Here is a 24,137-nt window from a genome sequence, read left to right as displayed (position 1 = left end):
GAGGATGTGTCAAATCAAAAGCACAACTGTAAGACCTGGAAGATTGCTTACAGTTACTTACAAAGAATCATTTAAAATTATTTTTCTGGTCTCCCAAAATGCAGAACCATCAAAATAGGCCATTTTATTGGAAATATTTTCTCTAGCAGTGCTATTTTACTCATAAAATCTGGAGACACCATTCATATATTATGCCTTCTGCCAGCTTTGTTATTGTTTTCAGTTTTATGTCCATGTGTTTACTCTGAGTCGCAAGGGAAAATCTCCTCCCATTTCCCAATACTAAAGAGTAAGAGCATCAAGGAATTAGCAGTTTTCCTCCTGCCTCCAGAGCCAGCTGCCTGAATCCTGAGGGAGCCAGATCACTGTAACACCTCAATATGAAATCTATCAACCTGTCACCTGAGCCACTGGGGACACAGGTGCCTCCAGGTCCTTTAACCCTTGGACCTTGATCTCTGCTCATGAGCGAGGCCCTCGATGCTGTCACAGCTGCCTGGCAGGCTGCTCAGGAGCTGCAGAGGTGAGGGCTCAGAGCAGCCCTGTCTCTCTGGAGAGGATCAGGGGAACCAGGAGTCCTGAGGTTGTCGGGAGTCCCAGTCCCAGCGCTGTGTGCCTAGCAGCCCAATATCTTGGGGTAAGCAGGTGACCCTGCAAGGAGGCTGTATGACTGAGGTACTGCTCTCATGGTCCCCAGGGAAAACTCTGAGTTGTTCATCTACATGAAAATCTGCCTTGGATGAAGTGCTGTTAGCAGGAGCATTTGCAATACAACAGAAAGAGAAGGTTCACCTTAGCCTTGTTTCAGAAAATGGATTGGGGAAAGACCTGAGGTGGGATATGGGTTAGTATAATTCTTCTGGTTTCTTCATCATCTTTAAAGCAAATAGACAGAAATACAATGTAAGCATCATTTTCAGTGGAAATATATCATTTCGGGAATCATAGGTAACAAAAAAGACTAGACCAGAAAAAAAGATTTTTTTTTTTTTTTTTTTTTTTGGACAATTGGTAAGGATTTAGCAGTGATAAAGTTTGAAAATCACTGCTGTTGTGTCAGTCGACTATGTCTTACCTTGAAAAGAGATTCCCCAGGTTTTCTGAATTGATTCTCACACTCACTGCCTTCACCTCTTCTTACTTTTCACCCCCTCGAAATGCTCCTCATTCATCAAGTCTCCTTGCCCACATTCATTTTTTGACATGGCATCTTGCCTTTTCCATCCTCCCCTCTCCCACCTCCTTACCCCACAGAATACAAGGGCCCACAGAGTGTCTCTAATGGAGCAAAAGCACGTGAGGTGCTGGTGCTCTGAATAGCTCTGTCCTTCAGGGCAAAGGATTGTAAGGGCAGAAAGGGACTGAACCCACAGCCCTGGGATGACACAGGACAGGATTAGCTTCAGAAACAGGTCATGGTCTGGTTTTCCATCAGATGAGCAAGGGCGTGTCTACTGTTTAGGTGTGCAGTATCAGTGCACAGTGATCTAAACAAGTGGATATTGCTGCAAGTATTGCTGCTGATGGCCCTGCTTCCAGATGCCTTTTGTCACTGTTGTATGAATTCCTGGGAACACAAATTTACTCTCAGTACTTTAACTTAATTTCTATAACCACATTTGTAAGTTGCCATCTCCATATATGAAGCCATAAATTTGTTGATCTAGATTGTGTCTCTTTTGTCATATAATTTCAGAACCTCTTTGATGCTGTCATGTACTGTATCTTCTATCTATGCCTTATTCAAGAGGTAAGTTATCTTTCAAAGGAACATGAATAGCTTTGACATGGTTCATACTTACCACCTTATTATCCTCAAAATGTTTCATGGTTGGTTGCTTTGTCATTTTTGCTATAAATTTCCAGGTATCAAGTTAACATAACTGCTCTATTTTGATTCTTCTTTCTCATATTTTTAAACATGGCTATTATGTATACTGTCCTCCAGGCATCTGGTACCTTTCTGGGTTCTTACAGATAATTTCTAGTTGTTCGAAGATGGCTCGTGTCAGGGCTTTCAGACGCTCTGCTTTTGAATTCATTCATTTTTTCTAAATATTGTAAGTATTATTTCTAGCACTCCTATTTCCTTGCAGAACTCTGCATTTCTACACGTCCAGGCAGAATTAAACACTTTTAGTAGAATGAAGCAAAAAGTCATTGAATATTTTTTCTTTTCTAGTGTATCTTTTATTTTTACTTCTTATATGCTTAAGTGATGTATCTATAAATTGGGTGTGGGGTTTTTTTTTCCTGTTTTTAATTCAACTATATTTAAAGAACCTTATTTTGCTGTTTTTCTAGAACAGGTAGCTGAAGTGCAGTTGGTCCCTGGACAGGTCTGAAACACTGTGTTCACAGTGCCAAATACCAATGCTGGTACAAACCAGCTGAGTATTGTAATGTCTTGCACCATCACCTTTAGCAATCCCATTTTCTCAGTAGAGCCAGTTTCAGCGAACTTTGGCATCTTCAAGTTTCAGAGAATTTCCAGTTATGGAAATTAATCTATTTCAGTGTTTAAATATTAATTTAAGTTAAAGCTTAACTGTAGACACATACGTAAATCAAGAATGAACAGAGAGAATGCTACTTGTAGTTTTGTGGTAAGAGCACTCCACTGGCATTAATGGTGAGAAACATCATCTTCTGTACTCACTACATTTTCTTTTCCTATTTTATGGCTGGAGCATGGAAAAGCAGTTCTTAGAAGTGGCACATAGGTGTATAGATTAAGGACTCTCTTCAAACACAAGAAAAAGATATTAACTTTGTGATTTTGCTTTTTACTAACCTTTATACAGGTAGAAACATGGTCTTCAGTGGAGGAAGTGCAAATTTATATGATATTAAAAAGAAAATTATTTGGGATTTTTGTGATACAAAGAGAGAATTATTCATGATTATACATAACTCAGCACTTCTCAGACCGCACCTGGAGTGCTACGTCCAGTTCTGTTCACCACAATTTGAGAAAGACATAGACAGACTGGAAGTGGTCCAAAGGAGGGCCACAAAGATGAGAAGGCTCAAGGGGAACCTCATCACAGTATTCCAGTACTTAAAGGGCAGCTACAAAGAGGACAGAGGGTCTGTATTCACAAGGAACCACATGGAGAAGACAAGGTGAAATGGGTACAAGTTGCACAAGGAAAGGTTTCATCTCAATATAAGAAATAAATCCTTTACAGTGAGAAAAATCATTCACTGGAACAACCTCCCCAAGGATGTAGTAGAGTCCTCATCACTGGAGGTTTTCAAGGTGCAATAATCTCATCTTGGCCCCTTTTTCCATGAAAAGTTGGACCAGATGATCTTTCGAGGTCCCTTCCAACCTGGGCTGTTCTATGATTCTGAAAGCAGTGCCTCTGAGTGGATCTTGCCTGTTAACACCAGCCCATAATCTGAAATCCATCTTGAAATTATGATTCAGAGAGATTAAAATACCTAAGAATGCTGACCCTCCATTCCCTTTCATTCTCCTCCCTCTAGCTTTGATCCATGCTGAAGTCATGGGGAAGATAATAGTTTCTTATTAATTAAGGTTGTGTCAGATCCATATTTTTGCTAGTGATCTTTTCTGTGAAGATGTTGCCTGATTTGAAACATTTTGGGGGAAAAAAAAAATCTACGTATGAAATAATTATATGTACGCTAGAAAGACTGAGTTTGACTAGAAAGAGAAAAGGGGCATTTCCTTCCAGGTGACAGCTACTGAAACAGGGCTGTTAAGTTTATCTGGATATGGTTACTTGCCATCTTATTCAGCAAATGAGTGTAGCCCAAGCAAGCCAAAGATCTCACCTTTAAAACAAAAGCCCACTATTCATCATTGTCACTGTAAAGGCTACTGCAATGTGATTATTACAGTAATTCAAAAGCGCTTCGATCATTTGATATAGTTTTCTAGTATATAGCATTCAGATGATTTGAGAGTGCATTGGAAAGCTCTTGCTCTAACCACGTTTCATTACTCTTCAGGCTTTACAGTACACTTCATACTTTAACTTTGCTCCCAGTTTAGTTCCTCCTACATGTTCTTCATATGCTTTGTCCATTTTCGCATTCTGATCTTCATTGAAAAGATTCTTCCAGTCACTTACACCACCTTCAAAGAAGCAAAGAAACTCTTGAAAAACAAGAAATTGTATTATTTATTATTCTATAGATGTGTCATTCTTGTTCCATGGTACCCTAAATGGAGTTGGTCCATTTTTCAAGATAAAACTTCACTCATTTTTGCACCAACATAATTTCGTGAAGTCAGGGGATCCTACACTCTCCTAAAATTGTGATCACACCACTCAGGCTGTTTGGCCCAGTTTTGTTGGCTTAGGTAGACATCTCATGGCTGAAGAATCAGTGATCCTGGCACAGAGATGGAGAGGAGTTCAGATACAAGACAGTTCCTCCTTCCTGCCAGTCATCTGTGGGCCTCTAAAATTTGCTCTGTGCAGTTGCTCCTCCTGTGCTGGCTGCAGCCTGCTGCCAGAGCCTTGCTGGGTCTCTTCCTCACCAGCGCTCCTTGACTAGTCTTCTCAAGCGTAACAGTGACAACCTACTTGATACTAATCTGTAATGCTAATATGCGTGCAAATAAGAAGCAAAAGATGGGTGGCTCAAGTGACATGGGTGACATTTCTACTTCTGGACCTCTTGGAGCTTCCTACCTTTGCGGAAGAAAACACTGCCAAATGCCCCATGGGTCTTCTGCGAGTTCTTTTTCATTGATTGGAAGCTGCTCCTCTCTACCACGCTCTGAAGCTCTTTCTCAGTCAGGGGAATCCCAAAGAAAGCAGCTATGTTTTTGACACCCAGGACTGGATTCTGAAGAGAGGAATGTAACATACCACATGACATTCAAACAAATTACAGTGCTTTCTGAGGTGTTTGCACTTCCCTACATCTCTGCTGGCTACGTATATAGAATATTCATAGAGTTCAGTAGGACTGGAGTGGTGCATAGCGTTTCTCTTCTCCATAATTATTTCAGAGGAGATATGAGCTGTCTTTTGATAGATCACAAAAGATAGTACGTTATTTACAGTTGAGCAAAATCTACACTGTTGAATATATAATAACTCCCCAAAAAATTACTTGGTATTTTGATTTACAGTGATTTTGGCTTATATCACAGCTAAAGAGAAAACAAGAATCATTTTCACAAACAAAATTCTAAAAAAGGCTTTTAAGTTTGAATTTCACCTTTCCTTCCCTTAAAACAAGAATCTGTCATCTCATACAGTATCACACAGTTTGAATACACTACGTGAATATAATGGTTAATTGGTTTTGGAACAAATGCTCTCTGAAGTATAAAATATGTGTAACTATTGGTAACCTCACCTCTTTTAGCTCTTCGTAAGTTATTGTCATAACATTTTCATCATCAACATATTTGTTCCATTTGGAAAGGTATTCAAAGTAGCATCCCCAGGGCACTAAATAAAACAAAAGAATCCTAAGATGAAGCATAAATGAAGATTAGACAACCTCCTATGAAATAAACCAACTTTTACTCCTTAAATTGATCCCTCAGCCATAGGCATTATTAATCATGTCTTTGCCAGAGTTTACACCCTTCTGTGAGAATTATGGGGTTTTGCTCCAGGCTGTTCTGACACGTGCACATGACTCAGGCATATGATACAGTTTGTAAGTCGGTACAGTAAAACCTGTTTGCATTTCAAGACAGATGTGAGTCCACCAAAGAGCTATCAGTACTCAATCCATTTTGCAGACTCCCTTAATCCAGTTTAAAACCTTGTTTAACCCTCCCTTCTGCTGGCCATGTGATATGCCAAACTGAAGAATTTACATAATTTTAAACTAGTGGGATTATTTTCTTTCTTTTTTAATACACTAGACTTAGTCCAAATCATTCCTCTGGTCCAATTTGGCATGTAGGTGTTCAGACGTCTATGTGGGCGCAAGATGATGGACATTGGAAAGGAGAGGTGAAGGGCATCCAAGATAGCGATAAGGAGGAACTGCTTCTTCCAGAGAAAACACCAGTTTATGCAAGCTAAAGCAGATCATGGAAGTGCAGTTTTGATATGGATTTATCCTCAGGCAGTAAGACAAGTACTGCAAACTTTAGTTCAAATTTCTAACTTTCTGTCTTTAATCTCTGCTTTTGTACTGTAAACCAAAAAATCCTAGTGAAGCTGAATTACAAAGTGCAAGGTTTTTAGACAAAGTCAAAGCATTTGAATAATTGACACAGACAGAAGAATATACTGTACCTTTCTTTGTCATGAAAGCTACAAAGAAATCATCCCAGGTCTCATAGGAGGGAAGAGTAGATATGCCATTGGAAAAATGGTAAAAAGATGTAGCTACATCTTTTGGATTGCGAATCAGCAACAATATCTAGAAAAAATGAAAATATTTTATTTGTAGAGAAAGACATAACAGATTTTAGTATGAAGAAAGCAATAATCTACTTTATAATTGCATTTTGGGAAATTTCTAATATCTTGTATACTACTTGCAGAAGTAGCATTTTCATTCTAAATTCAGAAGATGAAGGATTTCACTTTGCTTCAGTACCTTGTGAAGATGATTGCCTATAATTTTTAAAATATCTTTTACAGATTAATCAAATTAATTATGCAGAATCTAAGTATGTTTTGCTTGATACAAGCACCATTCATTATTTAGGTAGTGGGGAAAAATCACAAAAATACAAATTCTCTCTGAAACTTGACACACTGAAGCCCTCGCATGTGACAAACCCATAAAATGCCTCCCATGAGAAATTGTGTCAAAATACATTTTACTGCTGGAGGATTTGTTCCACCCTCCCATCTCACTTGTGGAGACTGACACAAAGGTGTCAATAAGGATGAACTGAGATTAAGTGAGATGACTGGCAGTACTTAAACAGGCATGTAGAAATGGCCAGGCTAAACACTTAAGTATAAGAATGATTCTGAAAATTGGCAGAAAAGTACTAAATTAAAAAATATCTGTTGGAATGTTTGCTTTTGATACATTAAAATCAGCACTCACCTTAGCTTTACTTTTGAAGATAGACCTGGGAAGATTTTCAGGAAGGAGATGAGTGACTATAACTCTTCGAGAAGGTAATTTGTTCATTCGCTTTAAGAATTGGAAGGAGGAAAGTGAACAGTTAGTACAAGTATTCTTTTCATCACCCTATGATAAAATATTGCCCTGCTAAACTTATGAAAATTTATCAGCTGATAGAAGTACTTATTTTTTTGCAAGTGTTATCCTGGGATCTTAGTGGACTGCTCTGAGTAGCTCTAATCTTCAAAAGCCCCTGAGAATGAGTGACTGGAAAAAGATTATGCTTTGCTAATTCTCTTCAGTGATAATGAATTTAACGTGTTCTGTTAGACAAAGGATCAACTCTAAAGGTAAGATGCAGGCTTTACCTGGGGGTATGTGAAAGCTGAAGGATCTCAAGGAAAGAGAGAAGGAGTGAGGAGGAAGAGCTAACAAAAGAGACAAAAGCCAGTATTTCAGGATTTGACATTTCATAGAATCATAGAATCATAGGATGGTTTGGGTTGGAAGCAACCTCAAAGACCATCTAGTTCCAACCCCCTGCCATGGGCCGGGACACCCTCCACTAGACCAGGTTGCCCAAAGCCCCATCCACCCTGGCCTTGAACACTGCCAGGGAGGGGGCATCCACAACCTCTCTGGGCAACCTGTTCCAGTGCCTCACCACCCTCACAGGGAAGAATTTCTTTCTAACATCTAATCTAAATCTACCCTCTTCTTTTAGTTTAAATTCCATGAAACTCTTCTTAAATACAAAACACGCTACAGTAAATTTCTGCATATCTAATGAGCGTGTTGTATTCTCAAGCCCTCTGAAGTGTCCATTTATGCCTCAGCATTTGGCGATGCAATTGAAATTCTTCCTGTCCAGATGCCACATACAGAGAAGTGGGAGAGTTCTTATTAAACAGTGGAATATTTCACACACCATGTGTTCAATATTTGAAGCACAAAATTTCAACAACTTTCATATGTATTCTGTGCCTACCTCATATTTCCCAGTATCTCCAATTTCAAGGTAGGGGAATTCTTCTAGTTCTTCATCTTTCATGCTGCTTTCTTTATTCTGTGTTTTCTTTTCAAATATGGCTACCAGATCACTTAAGATTTGACCTAACCAGTTTGTGCCTGAAAGGGGAAAAATACAGAATTGTTTGTAAAACATTTAGAATAAACAGAAATGGATTTGCCAGGAAAGCCAAGAGGCAGATAGCACTACCAGGTGAGTTGCCTGGTCTCCTTTCACATGATACAATCACAGCTGACTATCTGGACAGTCGCATCTCAGGGTACTACATTTGCTCTTTATAAGGATACATTTCTCCAACTCGTACAGCTCAGTACATCATAAATTAACTTGTATATTGTAAATTAACTAATAAAGGAGAAGAACTAATAAGATTTACATAGGAAAACATGCATTAATGTAATAATTTTTTATTGTGACAAATATAAGGGAGATTGGGGTGGTAAACCTGTATGTCAAACCCTGGTATATTATATATGTTTTCTGACATGCTGCACAAGATTATCTTGGGAGGAAAGATGGGTCACAGAACTTCAACACAGGAGCAGAACTCGATCTGAAAATTGTGCTGTATGTGCTCATTTTCTTTACCAATAGGCAAAAATTCTCTGAAGTGACATTTCCTATACAGATTTATTATATTTTTATTACAAACATTAAAAAGAGACTGTAGAGAACTCCCATCTTTAGTTTACCATTTCCTGCCTTCTGGACACTGGGTTCCTACATCTTTGTCACTACAGTCTTAATAACTGCATTCTGGTGCATAGCATTTCTTCAAAAAGAAAATATGTTAGAAAAGCAAAAACTTTACAATCCTGACAGCTGTGACTATCTACCGTAAGACAGTGTGAATCCAATTGCTGGAGGAGATAAACATCTACATTGAAATGGATATGAGATACATCTAATCCAAATGTATAGCTCTGATATGGGCCAGTATAGGGTGCTTTCAGGCAGAAGGAGCAAAGATGCTGGGTAAACTCGCAACCCTCGCAAAGATTGCCTCTTGATTTCCCAATAGTCAAAGATCAGTGTGATCACTTCAACTGTTGTTACAAAAATAATTTTTGTGGTAGTTATGGATTTCAGATATTCTTGACATCTATATGAAATAAACTAAAGAATATGCAGCATGGCATGCGAAGGTACCAAAAGCTCCATTGTGTGTAAAACATACAAAGCTATTAATTTTACAAATACAAATGTGAGAGCAGATCCTGCAATATCAGGTGATCTAGCTATCTCTGGTGTGAGAACTGTACTTTAATTCTCTCTAATTTCTGCATTTAACTTCATAACTATAAAAAGTAAAGATAACAACAACCTTTACATACTATAGAAAAGAAAATCAGATGTCTTTTTCTTAGTAATTTGAAAAATTCCCTGTATAAAATCTTCATAAATAACTTTGTTGTGCTTTTTAAGAACAAAATTAGTTCTACAAAATTTTGTGAAAATTCTAATACTATTATTTAATATAATATATATTATTATATATCATATATCATATAAATCTATTACATAAAGTTAGTGCAAACTTACTTATTTGTCATTACATAACTTTATTTATGAAGAAAGTAAACTATATTCACCAGATTTAGGGTATCCTGCCAAAATGATGTCATCACTTCTGGCTTCAAGGGACTCCATAGCTCTGAATACTTCAGCACTGCAAAATGTAACAGGGTAAAGAATCCCCTTGTAAGAAAAAAGCAGTTCGTCACGATCCATTTTGTTAGCAGCAATGACTGCCTTGTCTATGATATCAGTAAATTTTTTCCTGGGTGTCTCCATTCTTCCCTCTCTCTCTCTCACACACACAGGCTCTGTCACAGTGTGAAATGCTATGCAGAAAAAGCACATTAAATGGGGGCTGGGTTATTGTTTGTTTGGGTTTGGGGTTTTTTTTGACCCTGTGAGCAATAATTTACTATTTCTGAAACTGTAAAGAAATACGCAACTCCAGTCGATGACCTTAAGTCATTTGAACCTTTTGAAATCAACAGAAGTTGAACATAAGCAAACAAGAAAAACAAGAAAATACAATTGCTTTCTAGGTTAAATGGCTTAACTAACGTTAAAATATCATGCCAAAAAATCTGTAATTACAGCACAGAGTTCATAAAATATATCAAAATAGAACAACGTGAATTGCAGGCTGGGGTTTAAACAGCACGATCACATTCCTCATGGCAGTTCTGCTCTTTTCAGTACTCACGCTGCTGGGATTTTTTTTACTGTTATATCACTCATCATTCTCACTCGCTAGGGACTGAACTGTGGACCATCCCCTCCAGCTGGTGCCCCGAAGGGCACGTAGACACATATGCTCTTTGGCCGTCGTTTGGACTGCAGTACAGAGTTCTGGCTTTCTGGTGGTTACACGGAAATGACTCATTCATACGTGTTCTTTCATTAATGAGCTCAATCATTGTTTAACAACAGATCAGTCATTACTGAGTTGGTAATAACATAGCCTCAGCTACAATGATCAGCATTTATAGTGCACTTCAGGTGACGAGCTTCTGACTGCACTAACCTCAGCAGAAAAAAGTTACGCCCAGGTTTAATATTCAAGTCTCTGGCAAGAAGATGGATCATAAGGAACAAGAAAATAGTTCCCCCAAAAAATTCATGCCAAGCATCTAAATATCATTCTTTCTTATCTCCATCTTTTGAATGCTGCCTGTTGGGCACTGGGAGCAGGAGGACCAGTGACTGCATACCTGTATGCTTTTGCCATTTGCTCGCCCTGATGGATTCACGCCTGGACCTTGAGGCATGCTGCAGTGCTCATGGGATGACCTAGCCCTACATTTTTACATCAATTTTCTCCAGTCCATGTAAACCTTTTGCTTTTGCCTTCATCTCCTCTTTTCTGTAAAACTATGTCAATGTAGAAAGACCACCTATGTACAGGTGTCATCTGAACCAAGTGGACATCATATGACTCCTCCTCAATCCATTTGTTGAATGAGATCTGTGGCAAAGTGCAGCCAGTTAGCACCACCTGCATCACTTCACTGACGTTAGCTAAAAATTGCTGTACCATGAAACAGCACCTTTGCTGATTCTGAAGTGTAAGCAGCCACCCCAGCAAAACAAAAAAGCAGTTTGCCTTAATTTTTTTTCCTTTATCTTCCCTTGGCATTAAATTGTCATGGACTGAAGCTAAGAAAATGTGTTTAATCATTATTTTTACCTGCTGACAAAAAAAGGGCTGGGACAGTATGCATTCCCTCAGGAAGGAAAAAGGAGGAAAATGGTATGTAAATTATTAATGCATCTTATGCAATAGTATGGTGCTGGAATAGGATTTGCATGATAGAAAGACAGCTCATTTCACTCCTACACTTCACTCATCACAGAATAGTCCAAAGAAACTTTGATAGAGAAAATCCAGAGGATTTCCATTGTATTTTTGCCAGAGAGGGCCGTCAGGCCTGTTATTCCTTGGAGGCATGTTTTATCCTTCAGAGCCAAAAAAAACAAAACCAAAAGAGTATTAGTGGAGAAAAACCAATTAGAAGACATAAGTCATGAGGAGGGATTTTGAGGGGAGTTAAATTTCTTGGCAAAAAAAAAAAAAAAAAAGCAGGATTAAGATTTAGCAATGTGAGCCAGGACACCTGAGCCGGGAGATGGGAGGAGTATACCTTGCACCGTACACGTTACCCAAGATGCTCTGATCCTGCCACATAGTGAGCTGGGAGACTGACAGAAAACATCAGTCGATTTAAGTTTCTAAGAAACAGCTTTAAAAACATGGAGATTAAAAACAGATTAAAGGATTTGTTAATCTCCAGATTAATGGTATTTATTGTTCAAGCCACCACAGTGCCTCTAAAGGTTTCTGACTTCCCATACTTATCAGACCTGATCTTTCCTGATTGTGGAGCTTTGCAGAACAAGGCTGGTCACCTTTTCTGTGATAGCTGCAAGACACTGCAGCTGACAGTTGCCTAGTGGACTGATCTGCTTATGCAGATCCATTCCCTGTTAAATGAATCAAGAAAGTAATACCCCCAAAACTTGTGCTCTCAGGTGGTAAATGAGAAGAGGTGGGTTTCTATAACTATTCGTATGATCTGCATTAATCTCAGTAAAACTCTGGAGAAGGCTTCCATAAATCAGTCCTCCAAAATGACCTAGTAAGATTTAAGATGGATCTACCATGAAGGTACTCTAAATCCCCCTGATCATCCATCTGCAAAAAAAACCTCAGGGAGAGGGACATTCCCTGGGATCCTATGAATGAATCCATGAAAAGTAGGGCTTAAAGTAGATTTGTTTTTACAATGGAAATGTCATATGTGGCATTTTTCCCTTTGAATAACGTAGCATGTGCCTGATCAGAGGGAAATCAAACCCTCCAAACAGTGACCAGGATGGTAGGATGTCTTAGATTATGTGACAAAAGCTGGTCTGTACACCCACAAAGGAGCACAGAGAAACAATGGAGGGGGATCCCAAATAATACCCTGCCAAGATACTCCCAGGCCCACCACAGTGGCCATCAGCTCATCGAAGGCCTGTCTACACAAGCCCAGAAGAGCACAAGGAGACAGGCAGGAACTCAAGTTAAGGACTCAAAGGTACACCCTATCCAGGCCCCTTCCAGGGCTGTCCCAGGTGACCTTCAGCTCCAGTGTCCAGGTGTGAAGATGACCCAACAAGATGATCAGTGCTGGAGCACCTTTTGCAGACAGGCAGAGGCTGCTGTCTGGGAGTATAAGCACATTAAGGAATGCAGGGGAAGAGCCTTTCATGATTGCAGAGGACTTATTATGTCAGGAGTACATGACAGGTGTGAGAAAACTGCCATAAAACAAATTACTTACCAGCCTGCATGAGACTATTGTCATTTACTTAAAAATACACAAATACTGAAACAGAGGTAAAAAATAATTAATCTTCAGTACATGAGGTGATTGGTAACAGCCAAGACATGGATTCATTAAGGGCAAATTGTGCCTGACAAATTTGGTGGCCTTCTATGATGGGGTTACAGCATTGGTGGACGCGGGAAGAGCGACAGATGTCATCTACCTGGACTTGTGCAAGGCATTTGACACTGTCCCGCACGACATCCTTGTCTCTAAATTGGAGAGACATGAACTCAGTGGATGCACCACTTGGTGAATAAGGAATTGGCTGGATGGTCACAAAGAGTTGTGGTCAATGGCTCAATGTCCAAGTGGAGAACAGTGACAAGTGGTGTTCCTCAGGGGTTGGTACTGGGACCGGCACTGTTTAACATCTTTGTCAGTGACATGGACAGCGGGATCAAGTGCACCCTCAGCAAGTTTGCTGACGACACCAAGCTCTGTGGTGTGCTCAACATGCTGGAGGGAAGGGATGCCATCCAGACGGACCTTGACAGGCTGGAGAGGTGGGCCTGTGCGAACCACATGAAGTTCAACAAGGCCAAGTGCAAGATCCTGCATGTGAGTCAGCGCAATCCCAAGCACAACTATAGGCTGGGCGAGGAATGGATTGAAAGCAGCCCTGAGGAGAAGGACTTGGGGGTATTGATTGATGAGAAGCTCCACATGAGCCAGCAGTGTGCGCTTGCAGCCCAGAAAGCCAACCGTGTCCTGGGCTGCATCAAAAGAAGCATGACCAGCAGGTCGATGGAGGTGATCCTGCCCCTCTACTCCGCTCTTGTGAGACCCCACCTGGAGTACTGCATCCAGCTCTGGGGTCCTCAGCACAGGAGAGACATGGAGCTGTTGGAGAGAGTCCAGAGGTGGGCCACAAAGTTGATCAGAGGGCTGGAGCACCTCTGCTATGAGGACAGGCTGAGAGAGTTGGGGTTGTTCAGCCTGGAGAAGAGAAGGCTCCAGGGAGACCTAATTGTGGCCTTCCAGTACCTGAAGGGACCTACAGGAAAGCTGGTGAGGGACTGTTTATGAGGGAGTACCTGGACAAGGGGTAATGGGTTCAAGCTGAAGGAGGGTAGATTTAGATTAGATGTTAGAAAGAAATTCTTCACTGTGAGGGTGGTGAGGCACTGGCACAGGTTGCCCAGAGCAGCTGTGGATGCCCCATCCCTGGCGTGTTCAAGGACAGATTGGATGAGGCTTTGGGCAACGTGGTCTAGTGGACCATGGCAGGGGGGTTGGAACTTGATGATCTCTGAGGTCCCTTCCAACCTGAACCATTCTATGGTTCTATGATTCTATGATTCTATGATCCAGGCTCATTATCTCGACTACTCTAAAAAACTGTGTGAGCTAGGGTCTGATCTGTTGTAAAATTTTCTAGGATCCTCCTTCATTTTTCTTTTCCTCTTGCATTGTAAAGTCTTCTTTTTGACAGTCACCCTCCCTGATCAGGACAAAGCTGGTCACAACATCAGATTAGACCGCTATCCCTAGTCTGCAGAAGTATACCCAGCTCTGTCTTTCTCCTACCCAAAATTTCTCACGTCTCTTCTAAACTTTCCTCTCTCAGTTTTTTCTCAGCCTCAACTTTTCTGTCTCTGGAGAGTTTCCACTCTCTTAATTCCCTCTCTGGAACAAGGTAGGAAATAAGCAATTTTCCACAGCTTTCATCATCTCTATTAATGTATTGGCTAGTTGCCAAAATACAGATGCAAAGGTTAACTGCCCTCTCCCTTCTGTTAATACTCCACTAGATGATAAGAAAGAAAATGTCAGTTGTCGTGGTTTAACCCCAGCTGGTAACCAAGCACCATTGCTCACCCCTCCCCAGTGGGATATGGAGGAGAATGGAAAAAAAAACTTGTGAGTTAAGATAAAGACACTTTAATAGGATAACAAAGGAAGATAATAAGAATTAATAATTAATATATTATTGTTATTGTTAATAAAAAACAAGTGATGCACAAATGCAATTGCCCACCACCTATGAAAGAAAAACACTGATGCCCAGCCTGTTTCTGAGCAGCAAATCTGCCCCCCAGCTAGCTCCCCAGTTCTGTACGGAGCCTGACGTTCCATGGCAGGGAATGTCCCTTTGGCTGGCCTGGGTCAGTGTCCTGGCTGTGCTCTCCCAGCTTCTCGTGCACCTGGGAGGGTGTGGGAAGCTGAAAAGTTCTTGATTTAGCGTAGACACTACAACTGCCTACCAACAACTAAAGACATCTGTGTGTTATCAACATTATTCTCATCCTAAATCCAAAACACAGCACTATAGCAGCTACTAGAAAGAAAATTAATTCTATCCCAGCCAAAACCAGGACACCAGTAAATACAGAGAATTTCACGACACACAGTGCTGGAGAAATCATCTTCTTATACTAATCTGAAAATGTCAGCTGTGTGTTAACAAACTCCTCGAACCATCACCAAGAGACATTTATTTCCTTGCTTGTTTGTTTTATCTGATCTTTCCCAACTGTATTGGTGAAATTAATTTAAAAATTTGGAGTCTCTGACTAGAACTTTGTTACCAAATAAATGTGCAGCTGGAGGACTCAAGCCAGTGACCTCAAGAAGTCACCTGTTGCCTCACTGTGTATCTATACAACCTGACACTAAAATTTTAGAGGAAGCAGAAGAAACAGGAAGGAGGGAGCAAAGAAGAATATCACAAAACACTCACTGACCTTTCTGAAAACAGGGCTTTCTGATTCTTTCTAATGCACTAAATGTCCTATTTCCTGCAAACTTGCCATTAATCCCATTATGGTTTATGCCCCTGAAATAGTCAAAGCTCGGGAGTCTTTAGCAGAGAAGTAATTATGTCATACAAACAAAGTGTAATGTGGCAATACAAATGAGGCAAAATATAAAATGCAAATGTAAAGTATGCTAAATAAAGCTGATTAAAAGGTATCTTGAAACAGGTTATCCAGCTGCTTTAAAAAAAATTAGTCCTGTCACATTCTTTGCAAAAAAAAAAAAAAAAAATTGCAATTTTAATTCTCAGTATATGAATTTGAATGCACAAATCAGGATTATCAAAGCAAATGCAACTTGCTCAGTAGAACATATGAGACATCAGTGGATATATACCTATAGGAGCTGGAAGTATGCAGCTCAGGTCTTAAGCATAAAGTCAAAACTGTGTATTTTCACAGAGAGAAAATAATTTAATTCCTTGTCTGAAGATCATATTTTAACTGTTTTTAACTTATCAAAGCCATTTAGTTTTATTCAAATATTGTAGTATTAGGACTGGAAAGTCAGGGAAAAATAACTACAGAGTGTTTTTCTCTGATTTTTTTTCAAAATGTGTTTCTCCATGGATTTTGTTGAGTCCCAGTCATGACATTGTAAATTAATCTTTTAGAAATTTTAAAGAAGAACTGCCAGCTAATAGCCTGTGGGCTAATTCAGATGCTGACTAGCTAGCTACCAGGCCAATGTGGGCACCACCAGTAACAACCTATTTACTCTTGGCACATGATTTACCACTTTCTTTCACCTCCTGCTGCCCTCTGAAGGACTATGAGAGCTGACTGAGCTCCACACGGTGTGTTGTGGAGGAGAACAAGGGCTATAGTGTGTAGTGCTGGAAGCAAAGTTGGGACATGGGAGGAGGACATAAGGCTTTGTATCCATACCCTCCTACCTTCATAAGCTATGGAGATGAGGGTACAGGAGAGATGAGTTGATGTAAGGGAATAGAGAGAGAAACAATAATTTGAGCATCTCTTCCCTAGAAATACCCAGTTCACAACCATCTATGGGCAGCTTAGCCAGACTGAAGATTAATGGTAGCTAGTGCAGGAATAAGAGTTAAAAGCTCAGACACTACTGTGTGATAAATGCTTTGCTGCTGCTTCCAGGGTAAACTTAGCAGCATAGCTCTTTTGGATAGCATCACCTCTAACAAAGCCTGAAAAACACAAGATGGCTCCATGCAGAGCTTCTCCAGATGTCTGTGCTGCATTTCCTAGTGCTCTGTGTGCAGTGTTGGACCCAGGCTGGCTCCAGCATTTGTACTGCACTGAGCATTAGCAAATAATTTTTGCTAGAAGAAGCACATGGAGACAGAGTCCAGTGCAGAGACACCTAATCACTTCCTCAGGGACCAAGCTGACGCCAAACAGGCAATTCAAACCCTTCAAGACGCAGGCTAACAAAGCCACTGTCTCGGTCTTCCCAGTATGTCTTCTGGTAGCCACATAATCAGACTTTCCCAGTCTGAACACAGATATATCATAACTGCCTGGCTTTCCTTCCTTGCTTCATGCAGCACCTCATTGCTTACAAATGACAAAATTCCTGCATTGCATTTTCTTCCCAAGCAAACCCAGTGCTCATGAATAAGTAGCTATTTCTGCAAAGATGTATGTGCCAGACTAGCTGATGTTCCCCTGCAGTGCCCAGGCAATGTGCATCAGCCTTAACCAGGGAGCAAACCCTAGAGCCAAGCAGTGAGTCCATTTGTGTGGCTGCTCACCTCCTGGTCTGTCTCCTGGGACTGCTCCGCTACTTTCTACTGAGGGACTCTGTTGAAGAGCTTTCACCATGGGCAAGATGTCAAGTTGTCACCATAAAGTTTCTCTCCATCCTCCTTTTTCCATGTTCTACCATTTTCTCACCTTCTTGATCCATTAAAAAAAAAAAAAAAAAAAAACACAAAACCCAAACCCTTTTTTTTATCCCCTCGTGATTTTCCTCTTCCTTTTTTCATGTGGTCAGCAGGTTTGATTCATTTTGCCAATTAATTTTTTTGAGCTCCAGCAGGACTGTTTGGTTCTCATCTTCCGTAATTAGATTCCATTCAGTGCGTCCAGATACATTCTTAGAGGGGAAAGGTGAACTCATATTTCACTTGATGTACCTGGTACTGGACAATTGTCTCTTCAAATCTGCAATCTGAGGAACTTTTATAGCTTAGAATTAATCAAAATACACAGTCCCCTTTGATCTCAGGAAGAACACAGATACAAAAACATGAAAGCTTCTCCCTCTTTCTATTTCACCCTATTTCTTTCTTAGTTTCAAGGCTCCCTCATCTTCACCACTCCCCTTTTTGATCCTAACACAATTCCTCAGCTTTCATCTTTCTTTATACATTCCCTAGGTCAAGTCCATTCCCTATATTGAGATTTGCTTCATTGTGTAAAGATGAAGGGATTTTACATCCAAAACAAGATAAAATAGTCAGCAGTAGCACAGCTCACCAGACTTACTAATCTGTTCATGAAATATATTTCCACATGTGGCTCAAAAAAGGCAAAACTTCTGTATCTTTTCATTTTTAGGTCAGCAATTTATCTTATTTAAGTCTTTTCCTGCCAAAAGGTATGGCTGTTCTACATCATAGTAACCCCACAGTTGCTGCCTTTGAAGAGTGAAAACATAGTTAACAACAAAAATTCTAAATAACCGCAGCTTTTACCATCCTGATTTAAAGTATTCTTAAACTGACTGTATCTTCCTTGACGTACCAGGGATACCATTCAGGAACTGCTTCTGAAGCTCAGTCCTCCGAGCCTTACTTTGTCTCCCCCACTACCTCCAGCCAGAGATGGAGGAGTCCTTCATGATGGTAAGACAGGGTAGACACCTTGAACTGGTCCAGTTTCAAATCTATCTCATCACATGGCTTGTAACCTGTGCTTCCCATTTTTAATAGCAATTTTATAACAGTTGTAACTGCAGACTTTATCAGAATTGCTGGGATTTAAAAAGTCAGTGCGACAAGACAACATAAAGTCTCTTGCTAGTGTAGACTGCCAAGTTAGTAAATCATTTTTCACTCCTGACTAGTTCCAGTGCTGTTCCCACACTTAGTCTCTGTCTTGTGATCAGCAGCAGAAGCTGCTTGGTAACTAGGATCCTTGAATCCCTACAGAAAGGAGTGAGGACACCGACCAGAGGCCGCCAAGACTACCTTTGCTGGATCACCCTATTCCTCAATGCATTGATGACATCTTTAAGGTTTAAGTTTATAAATGGATTTTACTTGAAGGATACTTAGAATAAGAACAATTACTAAATCATACAAAGAAGTTTGGATTGAATAGCACAACTCTTTAGTCAAGGCCTTATTATACACAGATCAGATCATATTGTGGGAAACAATAGTTTCCCTCATTAGGTTTTAACCCCCCCACTTACCTACAAACCTTTGGTAGCTGTTGACTTGGAAAAGAGTAGAGTGATCTCCAGTTAAGGTGATACATACTGAGTAAAAGCAAGATGTGGAAGAAAACTGGTAGAAATGCAGAAAATATCTTTTTCCCCAAACCTGAGTACTATCAGGTTGGAGAATTGCAGGGTGAGGGAGAAATGGAGAACATTGCTTTGAAGAGAGGGATACAGACCTGCTCCGAGGAAATGCCCCCATGAGAGAGACAATAACTGCTAAATACTAAACTGTTTTTATATTTATAAGTATTAATATAATCAATACTTTTATGAGTATTGAATCTTTAATTAGTTGATTTGTGAACTGTATTTACTCCACAGAAATGTTAATACAACCCCTGCAAAGAGCAGGTAGCAAAAGAGGTCATCTGCTATGTGGGGAACTGACTATTGCAGAAGAAAATTTGCATAAATGCATTGCAGATTTCTTCGAAGCACTCTCTCCTAGTCTGGAGGCTCAAAAGATATTCCAAATAATCTTTGTTGGGGTATTTTTTGCACTCTCCATATCTAAGCTATGCAATTTTGTCCCCTCACTGCTTGGGAACCAGCAGGAGAAAAGCATTCCTGGGACTACAGGCAAGACAGAGTTCCCATATTCAGGCTCAGAGCCTTGTCCTATCATAGTCTGCAGCAGCCAGTAGCAGGGAAAAAGTCTGTCTCAGAGCCTTTAATCCTGGTCTGGAGGAAAATGGTGCTGCTCAGTCACTGCATGAGCACAGGACATGTTGAGTTCTGTCAGGTACATAAGGCTGCAGAGATGCTTCTTCACACCCCAGGGAAGGCATATGCATTGACTCCAATGTGCATGAGGACCTCAGAAGAGCAGGTGAACACAGACATGTGCTTTGGGTCAGCATGCTGGCTTCCAGTAGATGGTCCCAGTCTTGGGGCAGGGATGGGTGAAGAGCCACAGACTAACTCATGGGTTGTTACATGGGTGAAAAAAAGTTAACTGGCCTCATTTTTTGTTCATTATAATACACCAGCTGGACAACAACTGCATTTCAAGAACTATTCACCAGCTGCTTAGTTATTCCTGCCATGAAGGCTGTAACTCTAGACTTACTTCAGTATAAGTTGGTACTGATGGTCTGGAGGAAAAGGCTTACAGACATTCAGCAATACCCAAATATTTTCTTTCCAGAAAGCCAATGGCTCCTCAAAATCTCCAATAGCTTCTTCAAAGAAAAAAAAAAAAAAAAAGAAAAAGAAAAAAGCAAATGCCTCTTTGGAAGAAGGACTTAATGGTCTTCATGGCTGGACAAGCTCTGTCATGCTGTCATCTAATATCTAATGTCCTTTTGCCACAGAGGAGGAAAGAGCTCATTACCACATCACTAACCGTCTGGCTCTCCCTGTCTCAGATTAGGTGACTTTGGTGAGTCAGATGCACACAGTTTTAAAAGAGGAAAGGTGTCCAAAAAGCTGTGTGCCAAGACAGTTATAAGACAGTTGTGAAATAACCCTTAAAGCTAGGAAATCTGTTGAATTTTTCAACATTGTAAATGGTGAGTATTCAGCTAATATTTACAGAAGGAAAATGAAGTCTTTCAGATATTTATGGTGAATAGTGGTTTTATTAAAATACACTAGATAAAACAATAAAATGATCAAGAAGGGTCACATTTGGGTAAAATGCTGGTATTCTTTGCAGGATGACTTGCACTCAGAGTCCACCCTCTTGCAACACCACAATTAAGTGGTCCCAGTAGGAGACTAGTAAAAAAAAAATCTAAATTGGCTTTAAAATCCACCGAACTCAGAAGGTCTATAAATCATTTAAAAAGCACTCACTTTAGTTTTGTTCTTGAAAATGGACTCAGGTAAATTTTGAGGAGCTATATAGGTACATACAAGTCTTCTTGGGTGTAATTTCTTCACCCACATCAATAAAATTCAGAGAAGAGAGAAAGTATAAAGTATAATTAACATGGTATTAATATTTTGAAATCCTTTGCTTATGCAAAGGGTTTCAAAACCCTTAGCAAAAATTTCATCTGGGAGAGGAGAAATTGTTAAGCTTTTTCCTGGGACCAAATACTGTCTGTTTTCAGTAACTCTAACCTAAAAGCTCTTAATAATTTTTTAGGGAGAAAAATTGTCCTCTGATCTATTTCAAAATATGAGTTCATGTTTCCTCTTTATGTGATGAGAGAAACCTAAAAGTAATGGGTGGGATCTTGGTGAGGGAGCTGAGAAGGATGCATCCTTTTGGAGTTAAAATGTAGGAGCCTCTTGAGACTAAGAAGAGTGAACAAGAGAAGGAAGAAGATGAGATTAGACTGGGAAGGAGAAAAGTTGGAACAATGCAGAAAGATAGGGGAAAAAGGAATGCCTCTGAAAGTTGTGAGCAAGGATCTGAACTCTGACATACAATAACAAAAGTTTTTGACTGGCACTATCTGTATCTAACTTCCTTGTGAACAGCTCGCACAGCAAGGTCTCTTTAAACCTGGGGATTGAGCTGTCCACTTGTCTCTTGTCCTTTTGCCTCTGTAATAAAGAGGCTGAAATAAGCAAAATTTGGAACGAAAAGCATCACGCTGAACTAAACATCATTTCCTATAAGGTAAAAAAAAGAGCTGTCCAAAAACCAGCTTGTCACCACTAATCAAGAACAAACCAAGACGTATAACAAGAACTCAACTTATCCTTCATGTCACACACCGTAAGTGACCCTGGATACACCATTCAAATGCAAACACCTTGCTTCTTGAAAATATATAGGTATGAGAGAATGAATGCAAATACATAGAATAAACTTATTTTGAATTTTTCTAAAATGGATATCATCTTCCTCTCCCTGAGGTCTCACACTGATTTTTGTTACACTAATTTCCTACACACACGTATGTACTGGAAAGTTGTTCTGGTCGTGGGATATGCAATATTAAGCAATTAGAAAAATGAAGGATAGTATTTTACCTTCTGGAAAACCAGATGTCCTTCAAAAATATTTATTCATTTAATTCCAATAACTCTGGATATGCCAGATATCCATGTGCATGTCCCTCTTCAGTCTGAGTTCCTGTGGAATCTATGGTTTCCTAAGACAAAAAATGCTAAGATTTGTATTTTGGTAGGATAGAAATATTTCATATAGTTTATAGGAAGGGGAGAAAAAAGGTCTACAACATACAGTATTGCACATGAAAAGAAATCAGATAGTTTTATGACAAAATTTGTGCTTTTTCTTTTAATTTGTAATTAGGAATGTCACTTGCCTTTCTTACTAATCTCAAATAAAACCTGAAATAAATATTTCATAGTTCTAAATGCAACACCAGAATTACATTACTAGTAGCAATTAATATTATTGTGGTGGTGGTGCTCTTGTTATTGGTTTTGCTATTGTTATACCTGTTCTGATTACCAGCATTATTATGGCAACATTCTTTGTGCTGCAAGAAAAACCTACCCAATTTAGGAAAGTTTGCTAGGATAACATTCTCTCTTCTGGCTTCAGAGGGCTCCATAGCTTTGAGTATTTCAGAAGTGCAAAGAGTAGTGGGGTAGACAGGGAATGCAGCAGGAATATCAGCATGTTGCCAGGACGCTGAAAAGAGATTTGATGGCTGATAGACTGGACACTCGTTGCATCGTCACCGAGGATCAGATCAATGGGCTCAGTGTGATAAAGAGAGCAGATCAATGGGCTCTAAGTGCACAGTTTGCTTTTCCAGACACCTGCCTTTCCCTAAAACGTAAGATCAGCTGGAACAACTTGGGAGTTGGACTAGATGATCTATAAAGGCCCCTTCCGACCCAAACCATTCTAAGAACTAGTCAACATTTTATTGCCACTTAGGCAATAAAATGTTCCTGCTTGGCACGGAAAGGTGCTGGCAGGTCTGATATACAAAGATGGGGTAAGTGTATCAGCAGCAGTACTTTGATCTCAAAGGTAACCCAAAATGTTTATGGTCCATACATAAGTGTTTTAAATGGTGAGCTAGCAATTTGTACTGGAATTTTATCATTCCAAGTGTTACATAAATGAAGAACTGCCACGCTAGAATCAAGAGGAGCCATAGCTCTGGATTCATCCTAAAAGTATCTAACCAGTTTAAGCAAAACCCTGCTGCAGGACACTGTGGTACTGAAAGCTAAGAAGCTTTCCAAGGGCAGCAACAACCTCATGGAAGAGAAATTCTCAGAGGGCTGTTAAATACAAGTTCTTCCAGATTCAGGATGTCCTTAGTTCACAAATTGTTGGAGAATCGGAAACTATTTTGAGGAATTATTATTATATGCTGGATGTTCCCATACTCTTCTCTTGTTATTTTCTGTTGGCCACATCTGTACATAGGACACACAGCTAAATGCACCTTTGGTCCATTCTAAGATGGGACATTAGGGTCTCATATTCTATCAGAATGTCCTTTTAACTTGGCCTCATGTCACAGGAGTCTAGCCAGAATCAATATTTATCCTGTAATGGAAGAATAAAGTATCTGATCTAAAATATGGCTTGAGCTTCAATATATGTTATATTATGCAATGTTTGTTTAAAGTACACAGTTAAGCTTGTTCTCAGGTTACAGTTGGTGAAAGGATGAGTTTTCAGTCTTTTATTTCACTGTTCTGTTTGCTTAGCTGGCAATCATACTTAAAAATAGAGGGGTTTAGCCTACTCTAGATGTATGAACTTTTAGGGTCTGTGAGTATGGGTTTGTATTATTTTATGAAGAATGAATCATGTCAATTCTGTCAATCATCCCAAAGCTTTTCAGGCTAAGAATTTGACTTGTTGCCAAAGGCTATATTTTTATGAGAATTTGAGTGAAAATGATCTTGCCACTTCTAAGTATGAGAAAAATGGTTGGGAAAAAAGTTTCTTCCCTCCTTTTTACGGCCATAATGGTTAGGACTTAATTACTGAAGTCATGACTCAAGCCTTGCTGTAGTTAGAGCTTTAATAGGCGTGGTATAATTCATATAAGTTTTATCCAGTTGTATTTTCTTTTGCATGCTTAAAAGAGTAAAATAACATAAAA

At 39.7% G+C, this 24,137-nt stretch overlaps 1 protein-coding gene across 1 annotated transcript; it reads right to left on the bottom strand.

The window, feature by feature from the left end:
• Positions 1–2,167: 2,167 nt before the first annotated feature.
• LOC129205085 (sulfotransferase 6B1-like) lies at positions 2,168–9,996 on the bottom strand. Its single transcript, XM_054822121.1, has 7 exons — positions 9,658–9,996; positions 8,024–8,163; positions 7,015–7,104; positions 6,246–6,372; positions 5,347–5,441; positions 4,671–4,827; positions 2,168–4,108 (listed from the first exon to the last, which is right to left on the bottom strand). The coding sequence occupies exons 1-7, from the start codon at positions 9,926–9,928 to the stop codon at positions 3,978–3,980; spliced, it is 1,011 nt and encodes a 336-aa protein (XP_054678096.1). The 5' UTR covers positions 9,929–9,996; the 3' UTR covers positions 2,168–3,977.
• Positions 9,997–24,137: the final 14,141 nt, after the last annotated feature.

The sequence above is a fragment of the Grus americana genome, chromosome 3 (genome assembly GCF_028858705.1).
Source record: "Grus americana isolate bGruAme1 chromosome 3, bGruAme1.mat, whole genome shotgun sequence".
Classification (NCBI taxonomy): domain Eukaryota; kingdom Metazoa; phylum Chordata; class Aves; order Gruiformes; family Gruidae; genus Grus; species Grus americana.
This window is presented reverse-complemented; position numbering and strand designations above follow the sequence as displayed.